The sequence below is a fragment of the Nestor notabilis genome, unplaced genomic scaffold (genome assembly GCF_000696875.1).
Source record: "Nestor notabilis isolate BGI_N333 unplaced genomic scaffold, ASM69687v1 scaffold34703, whole genome shotgun sequence".
Lineage (NCBI taxonomy): Eukaryota > Metazoa > Chordata > Aves > Psittaciformes > Psittacidae > Nestor > Nestor notabilis.
Window position 1 is genome coordinate 1 of NW_009923909.1, and position 18,424 is coordinate 18,424.

The 18,424-nt window shown below is 39.4% G+C and overlaps 1 protein-coding gene across 1 annotated transcript; it reads right to left on the reverse strand.

Moving 5' to 3' along the window:
- Nucleotides 1-529: 529 nt before the first annotated feature.
- Nucleotides 530-17,786, reverse strand: LOC104404049 (latent-transforming growth factor beta-binding protein 1-like; the record flags this gene model as incomplete). Its single annotated transcript, XM_010012391.1, has 5 exons — nt 530-718; nt 4,252-4,374; nt 13,763-13,933; nt 16,238-16,378; nt 17,658-17,786. Coding segments are annotated over 5 exons (753 nt in total), but the record flags the coding sequence as incomplete, so codon positions are not given.
- Between the last annotated feature and the right edge of the window lie 638 nt (nt 17,787-18,424).

Consider the following 18,424-nt stretch of genomic DNA (forward strand, 5'->3'; position numbering starts at 1 on the left):
GACTGCTGTAGCTGAACCCAGGACAAATTGAAGACATAGTCATTAGATGTCCTGGTTAATGGTTGTGCAGATATACTAGTTTGAGAGTGAGAGGAATAGTTTAGTCTGTTGATTGTTGAAATCAGGGAGAATGAGGGGCCAAACCCCACCAAGTGGTTATCTGCATATTTAGGCGATTCAACCACTCTAAATACTGCTCCTGAAATTACTTTTCTGCTCTGGATCCAGTTCCAATCTCTTAGCTCACTAAAGCCTTTAAAAAACATTTGTTCTGTATATTAGTGTTAAATTATCAGTATTAGTTTAAGTTTCATTACACAGATGTGTCTGCTCATTTCTAGGCTCTTAACTGAACACAGTTGTAATGACCAAGATGAACTGAGGAACACAAACAGTTATTTCTGTAATAATATTCACTGGCCTTTGTAGTAAATCAAACAAAGTTGGCATCTGTAATACAGTTCATCTGATAATCTCTTAACTCCTTTGTTCCAGCCCCTCCTTAGGTCAAGTGACTGAGTAAACTGACACATGAACAGAAGAAGATAAATTAATATGTTATCCTCACCAACACAAGTCATTTTGGCCATGTCCAGGTGATAACCGTCAAAGCAGTCACAGGTGTAGCCTTCCTGGACTCTTACACATCGGCCATTTTCACATCCATTCAGAATACCACATTCCTCTGCTTGTAACTCCTCAAAGCTGTTCAGAAAACCTGGGTGGAGAAAGTGTTGCAAACAAGTAAGTTACAGAGCTGTTGAAGCAGTATACCCAAATGTATAGTGGGACTCTGAAATTCTCTCCGAAGTTTACTGGAATGCGACTTGACTTTGCAGAAAATAGGTCAGCTTTAGCAGATCTGCACCATCTAGAGTTTTAAATGCACTAGAAAAGTACTGTGATATCTTTCAAGATGAGAACTGAATAACTTTGTGAACTCTTAAGTTTTTTTGGTTTTTTTTGTTAGAGGAAACTGCATAATTTGAGAGTGCATTTTTTTTTTATAGGATAAATGAGCGTTTTCTACATAGCACTTTTTCTTTGAATTGTTATGTGTATCAACCTTTATGGAAACAAAGGTAGTGAAGTTTGGGGTAAAAGTTCCTTAAAACAGCATACTAGATAAATAAGGTGTGGGTAGGGGGGAGCTGCATTCTTACTTCTCTAGAAGAAAACATTTAAAAAAAATAAAAAATCAATCTCAACTGCCTTAAGGAATGTAAAAAGAAATCAGTGACTGCTTTCCTGTTGTGGTTTTGGTTAACAACCCATTGGCTTGTACTTCCGTGATTGGTGCCAGTACAAATACCTATAATCTACCAATTGGTCCTTGCCATAATTCTAGGTGGTGAGTAGTCAAAACTTAAGAGTTGTCTTTGTATTGAGAGGTTTGTACAATGCCTTTTGTGCTCCCTGTCATAGGGCTTTATGGACAGTTACGCTTTTATACATAAGGAAGGATATATATGTAAAAAGTTAATCAACTTTTTACATGTTTAGAGATTCTCTCTAGAACTGAATTGTTCCTGTTAGTCCTGCACAATATTTTTGCACTAGCTTTCTATTCCTGGAGCAGTGATATTACAGGACTGCAGATGGCAGCCCATCACATCAAAAAGACTTTTGAGGGAAAAGTTGAGAATGTCAGGGAGTCGTAGGTTTACCAGCATAATGAATATATAGCATAGAAATGGAGGTGAAATTGGAGCTGGAGTGGAAGAGAGTAGGATACACCTCCCCATCTGCCCCATAGCATATAATTAATATAGTAACTCCACAAACAAACCATTGGTTTATCTAAAACCCGTTTACTGGTTTAGATTGTTGTAACAGCTGTAATAGGAAGATTTGCAAAGCTACCTAGGAGTATTAATATCTCTTTCCTTGTGCTTGTTCTCCTGTCTTTCTATATTTACTCCATCCTGTCTTGGTTCTTGAGGCACCCTTTTTCTCTTGCCCTGCTTTGCCTTTCCTACTCTGCCCTTTCTGTATCATCCTCCATTTAACTTCCGTAGTGTCATTTCCACTCCCCCTTTCTTTGACTACATACATTGTTTCTATCCTGGATTTTCTCTAGCAGAGTGGGATTTTTAGTAAGGATCATGGTGGTCAGTCTTAACACTGAATAAATTCTGGAGACGCTGAGCACAGTGTGACAGATACTTGCTGACATACGCCATATCTCAAGAACATACATAATACATAAGATGTATACAAGTGTACATTAAATAGGAAATATTACAATCTTTTCAACGAACCTAGTAAATCACATCTCAGTGCAGTAATACTGAGGATACTGAGCTAGCTGTTGTGATGTATGGCAACAATGTAGTAAGAAACTTGACCAAGTTCATTATGTTCTCAAGTCCTTTAATAGAGCTTGCAGAGGGCTTATGAGAGTCTTCTAAAGACCTTTGCTACTTTAGAAAACAAACAGTGCCAAGAATGGAAAATACGCCCCCCTGCAACATAGCTATTTTTTTTTAAATAAAGAAAAGGCATTATATATCTACATATATGTGCATGTACATACGTATGTACACACATACAGACATACTTTTTTCTATTCCTCTTATAAATACAGCATGTTGTAATTTTAACTAGCTAAACCCAAAATATTTATCACTCACAGCAAATTCAATTACACAAAATATTTTACTTCAACCCAGCTGGATGGGACCTGGGTTGCAATTCTAATATGTGTATTGTTTCTGTGGAAGCTGATTGCACACAGGTGACAAACATTACATAACGTACATGGCCCTGCCACAGGATGGGAGGTATTTTTGCATTCTTCATACAGACCATATCAGGATTGTGACCTTGACATTTTTGATGCCCTAAACATGTGGCAACTGTGTCTGTCAAGGAATACAACTCTGATCAGGACAGAGTGTGTTTGGGGGTTTCTTAGGTATTTGTTTGCCACTGTATCTGATTCAGTGATAGGATGGGAACAAGAGACATGATCTCTTAAGCCTCTGTGCCTAAGGCAGTGGACTCAGCTCTGAATTCAAAACTGTCCACAATTTTATTGTATTTATTCACCATGGCTTATAACTTGCAAAATGCTTCTTCCCCACTCAGTATTTTATCTATCACATTGGCTACCCAGCCATCTTTCTGGGCTTTTTGTTGTGTTTGGTAGTTTCCATCTGTGTGACATTTCAATTAAGCATCAACACTCAGTACTGTTTAAGTAAAATCATCTGGATATAAAAAAATAAGACATTTTACAATTCTGCGTATAGCTAGAAGGTTATTTAGATGCTAAAGAAAAATGACCTCATTAATCTGATTTGTGTAGTTCTGTATAAATGTATGAAGTGCAGTGTGCACGAGAAATGTGCATCACCCTTCTAATAGTGTGTGGTAATCCTCCTGCCCCATTCTGACCTATTACTGTTATTTGAAAATTAAGTCCTGGTACAGGAGAAGCACTTTGGGAAAGAGGAACTTTTAGGCCAATATGTATAAAGCACAGGAAGTTACCAGTCCCTTCTGATACTTCCACTTTTCTTGTCTAAAAGTGTGATGAAATATACTGGACCTGTACAGGATGACTGATCTTGAGGATGATGCTGAGATCTGTGAACATTCCTCTCCCACAGGTCTTCACAGTGAGCTTGGCCAGACCCATTAAGAACCCTCATATTCCTCCTCAAGTACAACGTGAGATGTTGTACACAATCCCTCACATCCTGCTAGGTGGGCCATTCCATCTAGCCTGAAGGCTATGTGCATGAATACTCTCTGATCATACTGTGCTCTGCATCTTCTCTGTTGAGCAAGAATGACTTGCTTGGTCACCATTTCCCCCATATAAATTCTGCTGGAAAATCATGGAAAGCTGGCCTGAAAGGATTTTTTTTCCCCCCTTTAAATTAAATGCGCTCCAAAAAAATCTGTCCTATGCTCCAAAGGAAAAGTAATTTGTGAGAAGGAAAACTGGCAATCTTTTTGACCCTTAGCTGTAAATCTGTTGGTAAATACAAATTTAGTATGCTTGGCGCAAACTATTTCACTATATTAAAAATTAATAGTGTAGCCTGAGCCCAACTGGACTCTTATACAACACTGGCTCTTGAACCAGAACACCTGACTGAAAGCTAGTGTCATAGGAATAACTAAAACATAAATAGGCCACATTACTCAGAAGCAAACAGAAGAATGAAGCCAGCTACAGGGCAATAATCCAAGTTACAACCCTCATTTGAAGTATTTTACATAACAGAGAAACTTGCTTACGGTCTTCCACAAAGTATGGATTAGTTTCTGGAGTGTAGTGCTCCTCGAAGTCAACCAATGCATCTTGTCCATATGGCCGTCGAGATCCTGGAACAGGAATGTTGCACAGCTGGGCATAATCCTCTGAGGGAGGAAAGAAAATAGGATATAAAACTAATCACACTTGTAACACAGGCTGCGTAACATTAGTCCCAGTGAGCTGTGGTTCATATTTGCTGGAAGTAAACTTATTTTCCTAGAATCACCATAAATTGCAATTTCTACAAAGCATTCTCTCATCAAGAAGAATGTCATTAAAATGTTAATGAGCCAAATACAGACTGTTAGGTCATAATCGGGATAACACCAGGGATAGATTTGAGTCAATAACTGTACAAAATGTTATGGTTCGGGTTCTTCTGGCCTGCAATTTGGGAAGCGAGAGCAGAGGGATGCTGTGTAGACTGCTGCTAATGCACCCCTCTCCAGGGCTGTCCGTGATTACACTCATTCTGGTGGAACAAAGGGCACCTCAAAGAAAGCAAAGTGGAGCAGGTGGGGCCATACTTCTGGCACTTTCAGCCAACCTGCAGAAATCACAGAATGAAAAATCCTTCTAAAATAACCCACACTTATCTGCAAATTGTATCTTCAAACCACAGGCTTAAGTATGAGTGCTGTTCAAAGAGCCCTGGCTGCAGACCTTGAAAGGCAAGGGGAAATGCACAGGAGAAATACTCTGATTTTCTTCCTTCCTCTGATAGCTAGACTACAGAAGTTGAAGCAGACCAACTTTTCATTTTAGGTGCCAAAGTCCATGTTTGAAATGCTGATGCTGAGTTTGATTCTTTTATTTGATTTATTGTGTCACCTCTGTTTCCATTAGCATTTACTAAAATATATACAAAACAATTTATTTGAAAATAGAAACGTTGTTAAAATAGAACAATCCAGGTGCTCCTTTGCTGTTGCTACAGACTATTTAGCATCTGTTTCTGTGAAGATTGCCTGCTGTTCTGAGAATCAGGCAGTATAAGGACGGGAAAGAAAACCACCAAAAGAGAGAGAGGAAAAAAAGCCCTAAGCAGATACAAAATCCAAGAATTGCAGATGGTTACAGAGCCAGAAACCTCATGCTGTGTAGAACTGTCCCAGACAGCAAATAGTTGGATAAATCCAGACTGTCTCTAGACAGTGCAAAGCACAGCCCCACTTGCTGCCGAGCATTGTAACTTTATTTTCACAGGTAGGATCTCCTGCACCTGGAATGATTTTATTTTGTACTGAAAACAAAGCAAAAAGTCTGTTTAAATTCTGTGGTCAACAACTTGGCTCTTTGAGAACATAACACTGTACATACAGTACAGGCAAAGCTGCTCTGTGCACATCTAGAACTGTCATGGGTGCCAGTCCGACTCTGCAGAATGTACTCCCTAGAGAACTTGCAAATCATTGCAAATCTCACCTGCTTCAAGTGCAAGGTGATTTCAATAATCCTCCAGCATATATGTAAAGTAATTACTATATGCAAAAACCCTCTCCTCTCCTAGATGAAAAAAATACACTGCCCAAGACATTTGTTTCATTTTGTACATGAAACAAAGCCAGCATGAGAAAATAAAGAGAATATAGCAAATGTTAGCTACATCCCTTAATGCACAGCTTCCCACTGAGACAATAACAAACATAGTTTTAACAGCTGACATAGGAACTGAAACACCCTATTCTTCCTTCCCCACGTCTAACTCCAGATAACATCCATGTATGGAGAGAGCAGGTTATCATCTCTGACTCCTTCATTGATATGTATACAGAGAAAAGCTATGCAGAAGTGTAAAAGCACTTTCTCACAGATGCACACAAATGTTCTTGGCAGAGGAAATCTATACTTTACCACAAAATACTAACTCATCTGGCCTGTGTGAAAGAAACCACCACATAAAACCAGCCAGTGAAGGGCAAGGGGACAAGTCAAGCAGGTCTGACAGAACACTGCTTCTTCCACATGAATGATCTGATGGGAAGGATTGGCCAGAACCTGGACATTGGTTTCTCAGATTACACAGTGCTAATTTTTCACTTAGTGGTACTGGTAGTAGAAACAATGTTTTTCTTCTGTAGGCAGCAGTCAGAACATTTGAAAAGCCATAGAGCTCTGGAGTACACAAGAGTTGAGTAGTTTGAAGATCGTGCAAGACTATTTTGTACTGCAATTTTGCCAACACAAAGTTGTTTATTATCTAAAGAAGAATAAAGAAATGTCGACAATAGAAACTTGTTTCCTGCCACACTGGTCTTTTGCCAGTCAAATTCTGTATGTCTGCATTTTTAGGTCTCATTACAAGTAAATTAGTGGTTACAAAACGATGAAGAGCTGTGTTAAAGAATACTGTAAACTTGATATTTGTTACAAGCGAATGTAACTATACCAAGGTCTTCTATGAGGCTGTACATAAAACTGTAATAATCTATTAACCCATTGAAGTCTATTACGCTTAATTAACCATTTGTTAATACAGTAATATTTTAATAGTTTATACATTAATTGTATATGGAGCTTTTGTACAAAAACTGACAGAGCATTTAAATAGTCTTAAGTCACTCTAAGTCCTCCTCATATATAATTTATATCATTGTTTTGCTACATACACTGTGATGATTTGGACTTAACTGTAATAGCCTCTTAATACTGCACATTCTCTTTAGTTGTCCAAGTAGAATAGACTTTATCTCTTTTGTAATGTGTTGATTCAGTTACTAGGTGCTCAGGCGACAAACCTAAGGAAAGCAACAGTAACCCACCTAAGAAACCAACAGAAATTTAGGACCAATAACAGGGGCGGGCACATTCTGGAGAGATTATGAGAACTGGCATTTTCAAATAAGGTAAACTAGAGGCTTGGTTGTCTGAGAAAAATGGACTCATCAGCGTCCCCCTCTGGAGGATAGAGTAAGTTACAGCAAGATGGATGCATACGTCCAATTTCTGTTGTTTTAAACTTTTCCCCTTACTATGCTATTCCTACAGTTTAAATTAAAAATAGTATATTTCAGGTCACTGTGCTGAATGCTGGTCACAGTTTTCCAGGGAAGGGAACTAGATTAACAGAGTGCCATAGGATTTGCGGGTAAAAGCGTGATGGGTGCACAAAAAGTTGCAGCAAATATACAAATGAGAAAACAACATGATCTTGCCCTAGGGAGATGGCAGCAGGAGACTTAGATCAAGAAGGCAGTAAGGGGTCAGAGAGTGAGGGAAAATGTGTAACTACCCCTGAGTGACAAAAACATTTTAGATGTCACAGAAATTAATGCTCACTTTCAAAAGAATCTTTCATGTAAAGTTAAGGGAAAAAAAGTAAATTCTGTAATTCATAATCAATGATAAAACCTTTTTCTGTATGGATTTATTTTCTCTGCTTGCTCTCTCCTGGCTGTGATCAGGGACAATACAACTGCAGTTCAAGAGGAAAAAGAGACTTATGTTTTTAATACAATTTAGTCTACATTGCTTCACGTGTTTCTACATTTTTCCTCATAACTTGCAAATGAAGTATTGAGACAGCTTGTTGTATAACTTAGGATCGCCATTATAAAAGGAAGCTGATGTAGGCTTTCAAAAATGTAAAGGACATTTTTTAAGTCATACGTTTGCATATAAAACAAGCATGCTGGGGGATTACAGCTAGATGCACATGTGTACTGGCACAGATATTAGCCATAATTGGTGATGAAAACTAGAATGACAGAGACAACACAACATAAGTTGGATGGACTGACTGGCTTATAGGTGCTTGTTAGCCTAAGTGCAGCTGTGCAAATGTGCATCTAATTTGCATATGCAGTTGTTGTAATTGCACAGGCCAACTAATTGCACAAGCCTGTGTCGGCCTTATTTCTACTCAGAGGCCTAAAAATCCTAACTTCTTTAGTCAGAAAAATTATTCCTTATTCCATATACTTAAAGCAAACTATTACATAAAAAAGCTTTTCCTGACATAACCATGAAACAGCTGCACCAAAGCCAATCCTAGCTCCTGCCCATAAAGCAAGCTTTATTTCTGTTCCAGCTCCTCAGAATTGTCACCATCACATGCAAAAAAGGAGCCAAAGCTATCAACACCAAGGCAGTTCCTTCAAATTATTTAAGAACTCAATAGTTGCACCATGGAAGAAATCACTGGAGAGAGGGACAAAGCCAAGAAAGCATTTATTACATGTAATATATGGCCTTTCCCAACCAGAGGTTCTGGACATCAGTCTGAATTGGTTACGTTTATGCTCTCTTGGGAGATTGCATCATCTGTGAACCAAAGCTGAAGATATTTCTGCTCTACATTTAGATTGTGCTATTTGACAATTAAGGTAGTTTTACTGACATCTTCCAAGAACAGATGCCGAGGTTTGTCATGGACAGCATTCACGTATGTTCTACAACTCTTGGTGCTAAAGAAAAAAGTAAGGGTACCAGTCTTAAAGAATTTTTATCATGAGTTAAGAAGGATATTCATATTCTCACATGCAGATACTCTAAATGAAATCTGTGAGGCAATGTTATTATGAGGCTGATTCTTTCAAAACCTTTTGGTATTCATCTTTTGTTCCTCAACTAATGCTGCTCAAATTTCCTAAAACAATCTTCTACTACTCAAGTTAGGCAGTTAAAAGCTGTAGTAAGAGCCAGGTTGGTTTTGCCACAACTTTGCAAATGACTTTCTGACTCCTTGCTGACTCCCATGTATACTGTGAGTATACATGGAACGTGAGGTTCCACGAGGAAAACCATTCCCAGGCTCTTCTGCATGTCTCTTCTAAACTTCATAAAAAGCACTGAAAATCTTCATTAACAGAAATGAAAGCAGCCGAAAATCTGCACAACTGAGCATATGAATTTGAATATTCAAGACCCAATCACTGTAGTATTTTGAGCTCAAGATAACCCATTTGTCCAGAGTCTTTACCAGAAAGGGAAGAGGCACAATGCCATCCTAAATGCAAAGGCAGTGGTCTCCAGAAAGGAATCCAGTGTCCTGCTGCTGATTTTTACCATCTCAAAAGAAGACAGATGGAACTCATCCTTCACACGCATTGGTTTTCCCTGTACTTCCAGATCTTCATGACTAACATTAGTCAGAACTTGAAGGCTGACATAATATGGAAGCTCAGCCTAGTACTAACTCATGTTTACAAAGAATATAGAATTGCATGCACCAAAACCACCGTCAAACAATCTGTGTAGGGGTAGAATTCAACAACTACATGTAGGGGTACCTATTTCTCTTCCTTGAGGGAAGGGGAAACTGGTAGGACCAGCACAGATGTGGGTTTCTGTACAAATAACACCCATGTGAAATTGGCCAAGAGAAACCCTACATTATACAACACTCCGGAAGATTCATGTTACCGCTACCCTCACTGTTTTCCTAGTCTGGGCTTTGCAAATGCTAAGGTGGAGATAAAGAGACTTCAAGTACAACATAAGTCTTGAGCAGTTCTTTATGTGTTTTCTACCCCACAGAACTTCTGTAACACCTACTGACTGGAGTTCTACCATCTTCCTTTCTGCAGATCTTCTAAACATAAAGTGGTTCCATAAAACCCCACAAAATACTAGAATTTAAAACTTGCAGTAAAAAAGGTGTGTATAAGGTTATACAAATAAGCAGGTTGATAAACTGCATGCTGGCATCCTTTGCAGCTGCCTAAGAATGTGTTTGTGATGTTATCTTAGTAGTCAGACCACCACCAAGTTCTTAGCTGTAGTAATGTAACACACACTCTGCCCTCTCCCAATGTATAGTATTATAACACCTGTTAAAACTTCAGTCCCAGCTTTTCCTTACCCCCTTTTTCTATATTAGAACTTCTTCAGGCAGCCAGCTGCAAGAGGGAGAAGGAACCCTCCTTAACAGACTGGCATATCTTTGGTTCAGGGGCGCATAATTCCACCTTCCTAGCATCCTCATGTGTTACTGAAGCCAAGGTGGGACTGCACTGAAATAACAAACTCCAAGAAGATCATTTTACAAATACAAAACTAGACAGTTTCTCTAAATTACACACTAACTCTGGCACACCACCTTTTCTACCACAGCATTTTCTAGCTGTTACTTCTATCTCCTCCCTTCAAATTTCCTGTGCCCTGTAATAATATACCTTGTCTAAAATCCACTCCAGTCCCATAAGGGATTTACAGGAGCTTCTGGAAGCTTAGTAGGTTTATAATTCAGGTGCTGCATGTCCAGGTTAACATGAGGTGTATATGGCCTTATTTTAGATTCCAGATTTTTTCAGTCTTGGCCAGTTCTCTATTTTCTACCATGGATATTTTGACCCAGCTGCTAAACCCATCATTGCCTGTCCTGCTGCCAGGTACTAGAGGATGGCCTCTGGATAGAGACAGTTTGGACTTGGGGCACTAACACTAAATTGTTCAAGGAGGCAGAACTTCTGAAGGCAGGTCACCCAACAGGTTGGATTGTATTTTGTTTTGTTGGTTTTTTGTTTGTTTGGTTTGGGGTTTTTTTGTTTGGTTGGTTTTGTGGGGTTTTTTTAGGGAGGAGGATGGATACAATGCAGAAAGAATGTTTTGCTTTCATTATCTAAAAGAAGGATACCCAACTTTCTAATTTTCCTCAACTGTTCAATTATTACAGACTGCAAATTACAAATCTCAAACACCACAGTGGTTTCTTTAGGTTAATTACTGAATGTTCTTTGGGCAAGGACAGCCAAACACCACAGTGAGCCCAGAGAGAATACATTTCAGTAATTAACATTTTGGCGTTGGATTCAATCTTTGAAAAACTTTATTTGTAATATGATGCTATCATAAATCATAATGTTAGAAATAACATAGTTGAAGACAATCTGTCTTTGATTCCTTCATTTAATGACAAGGCCTGCCACAAATTCTTCATACAAGTAAGATGTACTCAATCGCATCACTACAGTTCATGTTTGCACTATTTTGACCAGGACTTTGATACTATTATTTTGAGTTTGCACCCTGATATTGTCATCCAAATACTTATGAGTCTTACCATTGTTAAGATGATGTTGTTCAGTTGCAATACTTCAACAGGGGCTACTTATTTTTGTCTCAGGCTCTGAATGTTTAGTGTCATCTTCAGCACGATTTGTTTGATCAAGCACACAGTAGTGTTTCGAGATCTCATCAGCTACCTAAATTCTGTTTTCATGCTGATGAAAGGCCAGATTTCTCTTTCATTTATATGGATCAGTTTTTACAGAAGTTCTCTGTCTTCCCACTGATTTTATGTTGGATGCTACTTAAACAGGAATTTTAAATCTTGTAATGAAAAATGGAACTGCTCTGAAGACAAGCTGGGACACAAAAGTTAGAGGTTCTTTTAATAAAGCATGAATTTGTTTCAGAAGGAACTTGCAAATGTATCCCTTATGGTGGCAGGCCTGTATTTCCTTCTTTCCAAGTGTAGCACCTAGATCCTCAAATACAAGAGGAGCATAAAAAAGGCAAAAGGAAACCACAGATCAGCAAGTGACCTGTTCTGTGATCCAACCCATTTTATGGTGAAAGTCTTCTGGTGATAACTCTTTTTACATCCCTAGGTCTTCTTTAAGATGTGTTACAAATCTTCAGAATGCCCCTAACTTGGAAAATAAGCAAACACTTTCAGTAGTAAATCTGGCCAACACAATATACAAGTATTTAAAAATGGAGAAATTCCCGGTTCCCCAGCCAGGACTTGAACCTGTGACCTCCTGGCCCAGAGGTGTGAAAGCACTCTCTTAAGCCAATGATATCACTTTAAGTACTACAAACTGAAGACATGTCAAATGAATCATTTATGCAGTTCAGTCAGCTTTAAATTTTTCTTGGTAAATGTTTCTGAAACTAGAGAAAGTCTTCCAGGTTTCTGTGTGGGTGTCTGCATTTGTGCGTGAGGACAAATGAGCATCCACCTCCACTAAGAAATGTAAGCTTGTATGTTTGTTCTGACATCATAAAGATTCAATGTGCTTTTGTTTTTTTTAATATCTGTGTTCCAATCTATAAGGATGATTTAGAATATTTGGGATCAAAGTATGCCTTGTAGTTTTGGTTAAAGCAGATACTTTACAATGCATATTAACTTCAAATGAAAATTATCTTATGTTTGGAGGGAGTAGGATTTTAGGATCCAACATAATGCTCTTCAGCTTTGACTGAGGGTCATCCAAGTGATGTTTAGCATGTTATCCATCAGGAACCTTCATGTAATTTTTAAAATTAATTTCTTAAGTTTCTTCAGAGAGCTAGTTGGGATCTGTACTCCACTGTTGTCACAGGATTGCTGCTCTGGAATCCTGTGGTCCTAGTGATCAAAATCCATCTAATTTCAAGCCTACATATGTTCAGACTGAACTTGTTCCAATTTTTTTCCTCACACCAGCACTGTTGTTTAATTTAAAAGCTTGTGGGAATCCTTCATGACTCTGCTGTAGAAGAGAGTCCAAACATTTGCAGCTTTTGTTCTGCTTATAGGCTTGGCTTCTCTTGTCAGACAGGTTCTCCATTCCCTGACCATCTTGGTAGTCCTTCTCTGTTCCTTCTCAGATTTATCCTGCTTTAAACGTAACTAGCTAGAAACTTCAGATGCAAGTCTCAAGCCTACCTTAACTCTCCACCAGGAACAGCTTTCCTTCATTCTATCTTTCCACCTGAAGAGGTCTAGGTCCTAGCAACCTTGCTATTCTTGCTATTACCTATTGCCCCATATATTTTTTTACTATTGCATTTCATTCCACTGCAATTGCTATTCTAGCAGATGTAGTAATTCATTGCCTGGGAATGTCCGCCTGTAAGATTTGTTCTGACAAAGACATTTCAGGATTTCTGTATCTTATAAATCAAGCTGCTATCGTGCCCTATTTTTCTTCTTCGGACTCCTCCTGGGGTAAGCATCAGCCAGCAGTCACTCCAGCCAACATCATCAAAGTTAGGCACTTTTTTCAGTTGCTGCACTTCCAAACCAAACTCAAACAAGTAAAGATATATAAGAACAGGTTCAGGGACCTGGCAAGTAAATTATAAAAACATAAAACTCAGGTAGACACAAACAATCACGTTAGTGCTTCACTGAGCTTCTCTGTAGTTTTAACTTGCTGCAAGTAAAACATGTACTGCTTTAGCCCTAGTGCTACAGTTAGAGTAACATAGGGCCAAGTAAAAAAACCAGGCATGATATGAATAAAATGCTTTACTAGTGTAGCACAATATTCCTACATGGAAAACCATACTACTGAAAAAGACATTTGTAGTAAGAAAGCTACATTCAAACTAGGCCTTGGAGGACTTTATATGGGGTGGAGAAGTTAGTATAGCTCCACTATAACACTAGCAACAAAAAATCCAAAACAGTTATGTAGCATGCTGAGTATCAGGCATGTGTGTGCACATGAACTGTACCTCTATTTTCATAGATGGCTTTTGTCAGGCATGTTAAGGAACACTACTATCCTTAAAATACCCTAAGTATTTCAAGAATTGACATTTACGTTTCCTTACCTGACTCCTTCATAGGACACAGCGCACACTGCATGCCCCAGGCTTCACCATATAGGCAACAGCACTCAGTATATGTAGTCTGCTTTCCAACCAGAGGCCGACTACAAACAAAATCATCACTTAGATGCTGCCAGCAAAGATCCTGGTAGACCTCAGTTTCTTCGGTTTGTTCTGGTGGAGGAGACAGTATTAGATCATCATTGCAGGGCTGTTATTTAAAAAAAGATACTGACATAATGCAGAATTTTCTAAACTTAGATTAGAAAAAGAACCTAGCTTTAGAGATGTTGCTGAATACAAATTTAAACTTCGAAGTTATGACCTTATTTAAGTGCTTGAGGTGGCTTATCCTTTGAGTGTTCAGCTTTGCAAAAATCTTAAAGGGTTCTGATTTGACACTATTGGGCCAATTTAAAAGCACATTGGGCTGGACACCCAAGAAATAAACTTCCTAAATCAGTAGTCAACAACGAATACTTAACACTGACTCAGCTCTGCTCCCACGGAAGTTAAAGAGAGTTTGACAAAAAACAGTGTTAGGACAGAGGTGACTATGTGGGGAACACACCATCAATGGAATGAATCTTTTAAAGTTGTTATTTTTCTTTTCTTATATTGCTGTCGGTGGCATCTGAAAGAACTTTTACAACTAGGGCAGAGCTGAACAAAAATTTTACATGGGCTCAACGGGGGACTGAACAAATACTTGGAAGAGAGTTCCAGTAACGAAACAGACAAACTACATCAGGCTCAGGAAATCCCCTGAGCTGAAAATAGCTGGAGGCTGGGAGAGTGCTGGGGAGAAGTATTGTTTATCAGCAATTCTGGTCCCTAATCATCCACTTACAGCTATTGTTAGAGACAGAATACTGCTGTGAAGTACTGTCATTCTTATGAACGTTAACAAAAACATGTATTTTTGTGAAAGCTGGACTATTTCAGAGGCATACTAGTTCTGACAAAGATCTCAGTAGGAGCAATTCCTACTCCTAGCAATCTCTGACCACTGCTGATCAGAGGGAGAGGAACTGTAAACTTCATCTTCCACTTGGAATGTGAAAACCTCAGCACAATTGTTTTGTAAGGACATCTGCAAGTTTTTGATTTTGTTCCAACATAGAGTGAAAAATAAGTGTTGTCACAAACCAAGGTTCTGTTTTGTCTGTGCATTATCTGTACTGCATTTTCACAGGCATGGGTGAGTACAAAATTGAAACCTAGCTCAAGAGTAAAATCGTGAGTTCTGAAAGTGCAAAGGTAATCAGCATTTAGATGCCTGTTTCTACAAAGAACTTGCCACAGCAAGCCATGAAGAGCAGCAGTGGGCCTCTGCAACCAACTCCAAATTCTGCTGGCAGCAAAGGAACCATCCTGCTTCCTGCTTCTCTGCATTAGGGAGGACATTGCCAGTGTGATAAAGGTTTGAGTGCTTTGTGCTAGGTGAGAAGATCATTGCTGTGTCAGCTCCAGTACTGCAGGACAGAAGACCCTTTGGGCCCTTGCATTCCCTTCACATCCTAGATGAACTCAAAGGACAACCCTGCTCTTGGTTTGTTTAACTGAAGATTGAACAATAGAAATGCTGTTGTTCTTTCACAGTTTCAGGCAAGAGGATGACCACATTACTCCTCAAAAATATCAGTCTTATAATTTGGAGTGACTAAAGCTGGCATTCAGTCTGTATTCTCATTTCCTTTCACAGATGCATCTTAGGAAAATTCATTGCAAGTTGCAGGGACCAGACGTCTGGATTTATGGCTACACAGTGCCAATAGTAATCAAACCCATTGTAACATTTCTTTTAAAGATGTGTGTGGCATAGACAAAGCTGTGCAGACAGCATAATGCTCTGGATTTCTGAGACGTTTCTAAGAATCTCGTAATACCTAACATTTTTTTCTGAAGTCAGTGTCTACTGAAATTAAAAGAACATGCAAAACCCTTACTTAAACAGTGACACTGAGCCCACAGCTTGAAAACATGAGTTCGATGTAGCCTCAATATTAATCAGTTGAAAGCACAGATACAATTTCAGCTATTTTGTCCTATACCCTCTTACTCCTGTTTTTATCCCTTGCTTTGTTAGATGTAGTCACTCACTCTGAACTGAATCTCCAGAGTCAGCCCATAGCCAAACCCCAGTCTTAGTAAGGCTGTGCCACATTACCTACAAGGCTGGATGAGGCAGACACAATGCTGGTGAATCAAGGGGTGAAGACTCCCCAGCCCAAATCTAATCTCATTAATACTTCCAGTAATCTCCTGTCTGCATTGGTAAAGTTGAGCCCTGTGGAGTCCTACATCACGATGCCTTCTGGATCAACAGATGATGCTCCAAGCACTGCTTTCCAAAATCCTCCAAAAGAGCAGGCTCATCCAAGCATGACCCAGTCTAAGCTTATTGGGATCTGTAGCCATGTCAGCACCACCTCACAGAGGTGTACTCACTGCAGTAATACGTATAATGGATCATACCACTTGAATCTGCTGGTCTGATGCATCGCTTTTCTGTTGAGTCCAGAATCATTGGGTGTGTACAGAAACAGTTGTAAGATCCTTCTGTGTTAATGCACTGGCCATCAATACAGCTGTTTGGGTCCTGACATTCATCCGTGTCTTTAAAATGGAAGGAAATGTATCAAGGAGAGCCAGCACAAAGTAGTCGCATTGTGTTAATCCATGTTTTTAGTTTCCTATATTAGGAGCAGATTTCCCTGCATGCCTTCTGTTAATTACTGCAAATACCAATTGCTGGCAGCAAAATCCTGCCTGTGCCCATGGGGAAGGATGTACAGATCAGCAGGTTGCTGACCTCTAGTCCTCCAGCATTAGGGAGCATCTGGATGAGTAGGCTTGCTGCGGGGGTTGAGTGCCAGGCATACCCTGCATCAAGCACAGCTGCAGCTGCTTTTCATGTTCCTATCCCTTTAGAACAGTACCAGCAGGCATTAGAGGTGGGAATACACTCTGAGATCCTTCATGAGATTATCAGAAGGGATCACCTTACCTAGCCACAGTAGTTCTATTCCTTAGTTTGTCTTGGAGAGGAAAAGCAGAAATTTAGCTCAAATGTAAGAGCATGCCATTTTACTTCAGATAAATTACATTAAATCAGCAAAACCCCACCCTTTGTAAAGAACAATCACAGAATCTGAAGGTGAAAGGCTCTCTTACACTGGTTGCAAAAATTACTTCCTTCAATTATGCTATTCTGCACATTATACATAGTTTTCTGCTTACAAAGCAAAAGTCAGGGTCACGGTTATGAGTAATTTTCAGTTGAATACCAGAACCACAGGAATACAAGGTTGTAAAATGGACGTATCGATCACCTGAACTGTAATTTCACGTTTCATATGAACTCCTTGTGGAAAATATCTGCCCTTGAAAAAAACCCAAACTCTGTTAATTTAATTTATTATAGTAAACTTACCAAGTGAAAGGTGAGCTTCAACATACAGGATTTCACTGCTCACCGCATATAAAAAGAACAGAAGGCTAAATTGTACTTTGGCAGAGTGAAGAAGCAGCATGCATACAAAGAGAAAGTCACCTCTGATCACTTTGTGCTGCCTTGCCTATGCACTTAGAGGAGCACAGGGGGCTGTTTTGGAGACGCAAACTCCTGAGAGCAATTTGCTGAAAAAGGAAGCAAATAAAGCAAAGCCTGCTCTACATGCCATTGCCATATCAGCCAGAATTGCTGCCCAGCCAAGCAGAAGGGAAGGGAAATGACCCAATGCCTCTTAAAAAGCTGCTAGAGGAGTTTGGAGGCCCAGTGTTCTTCCCCTTGCTGGGACTACAGCAGTTCTGATGGGAATCATGCTGTACGACTCTCCTTGTTTTGACCATCTGCATACCATTATGGTGACAAGACCACTTTAAATAAACTTACCAAAGCACTGGAGCTTAACAGGGTCATAGTATGTGCCTTGTTTGCAGTAGCACTCATAACCTGGCTGCGTATTCAAACAGAAGCCATTTTTACAGATTTCTTGTCCAAAGAGTTGGCATTCATCAGCATCTGGGGAGCAAACATTAAAGGCTGTGTTACCATAATTGTTATGAGGCCACGCAGAGAAGCAGGATGGAATAAAGCCTCTACACTTCTCTGTTCAAGCAAACTTTGCTTTAAAGAGAAGGCACCAAGAGCACAGATACCCACTGGATAAAAACTACTGGTGTGGAAGGCTACGGTGTGCTTGTAGCTAGAATAGGAAGGGAAAAACTGATGGACCATGACCTTCCCTTGGACAGAATAAGTCCTGTGGCACACAAAGACTGGAAGAATCTGCAGCTCCTGTTTCTTTCCTTTGGTATCACTCCAAACAAACCAGATGTAGAATACGGCCTGTATTTTCCAGTATAATTTGCTTTAGCCAAGGGGTTCCCACCATGGATCTAATTTAATCACACAATCTAATTACAAAACTAGCTAAGCAATTATGCCTATGGATGGCCTTTTCAAGTGCTCTCCTCTTTCCATACACTCTGGTGACTGCTGTGCTGGGTAGGGAATCTTTGTATCTGCACTGCTTGTGACTTCATTTTTCAAAGCTATATGCACAAATTCTAAAGATAATTCCCACCACATAGGACCAACTGTGTTTGTTGCTAAATATTAGGCTGCAACTACTACAGACCCCGTTACAGCTATCAAAG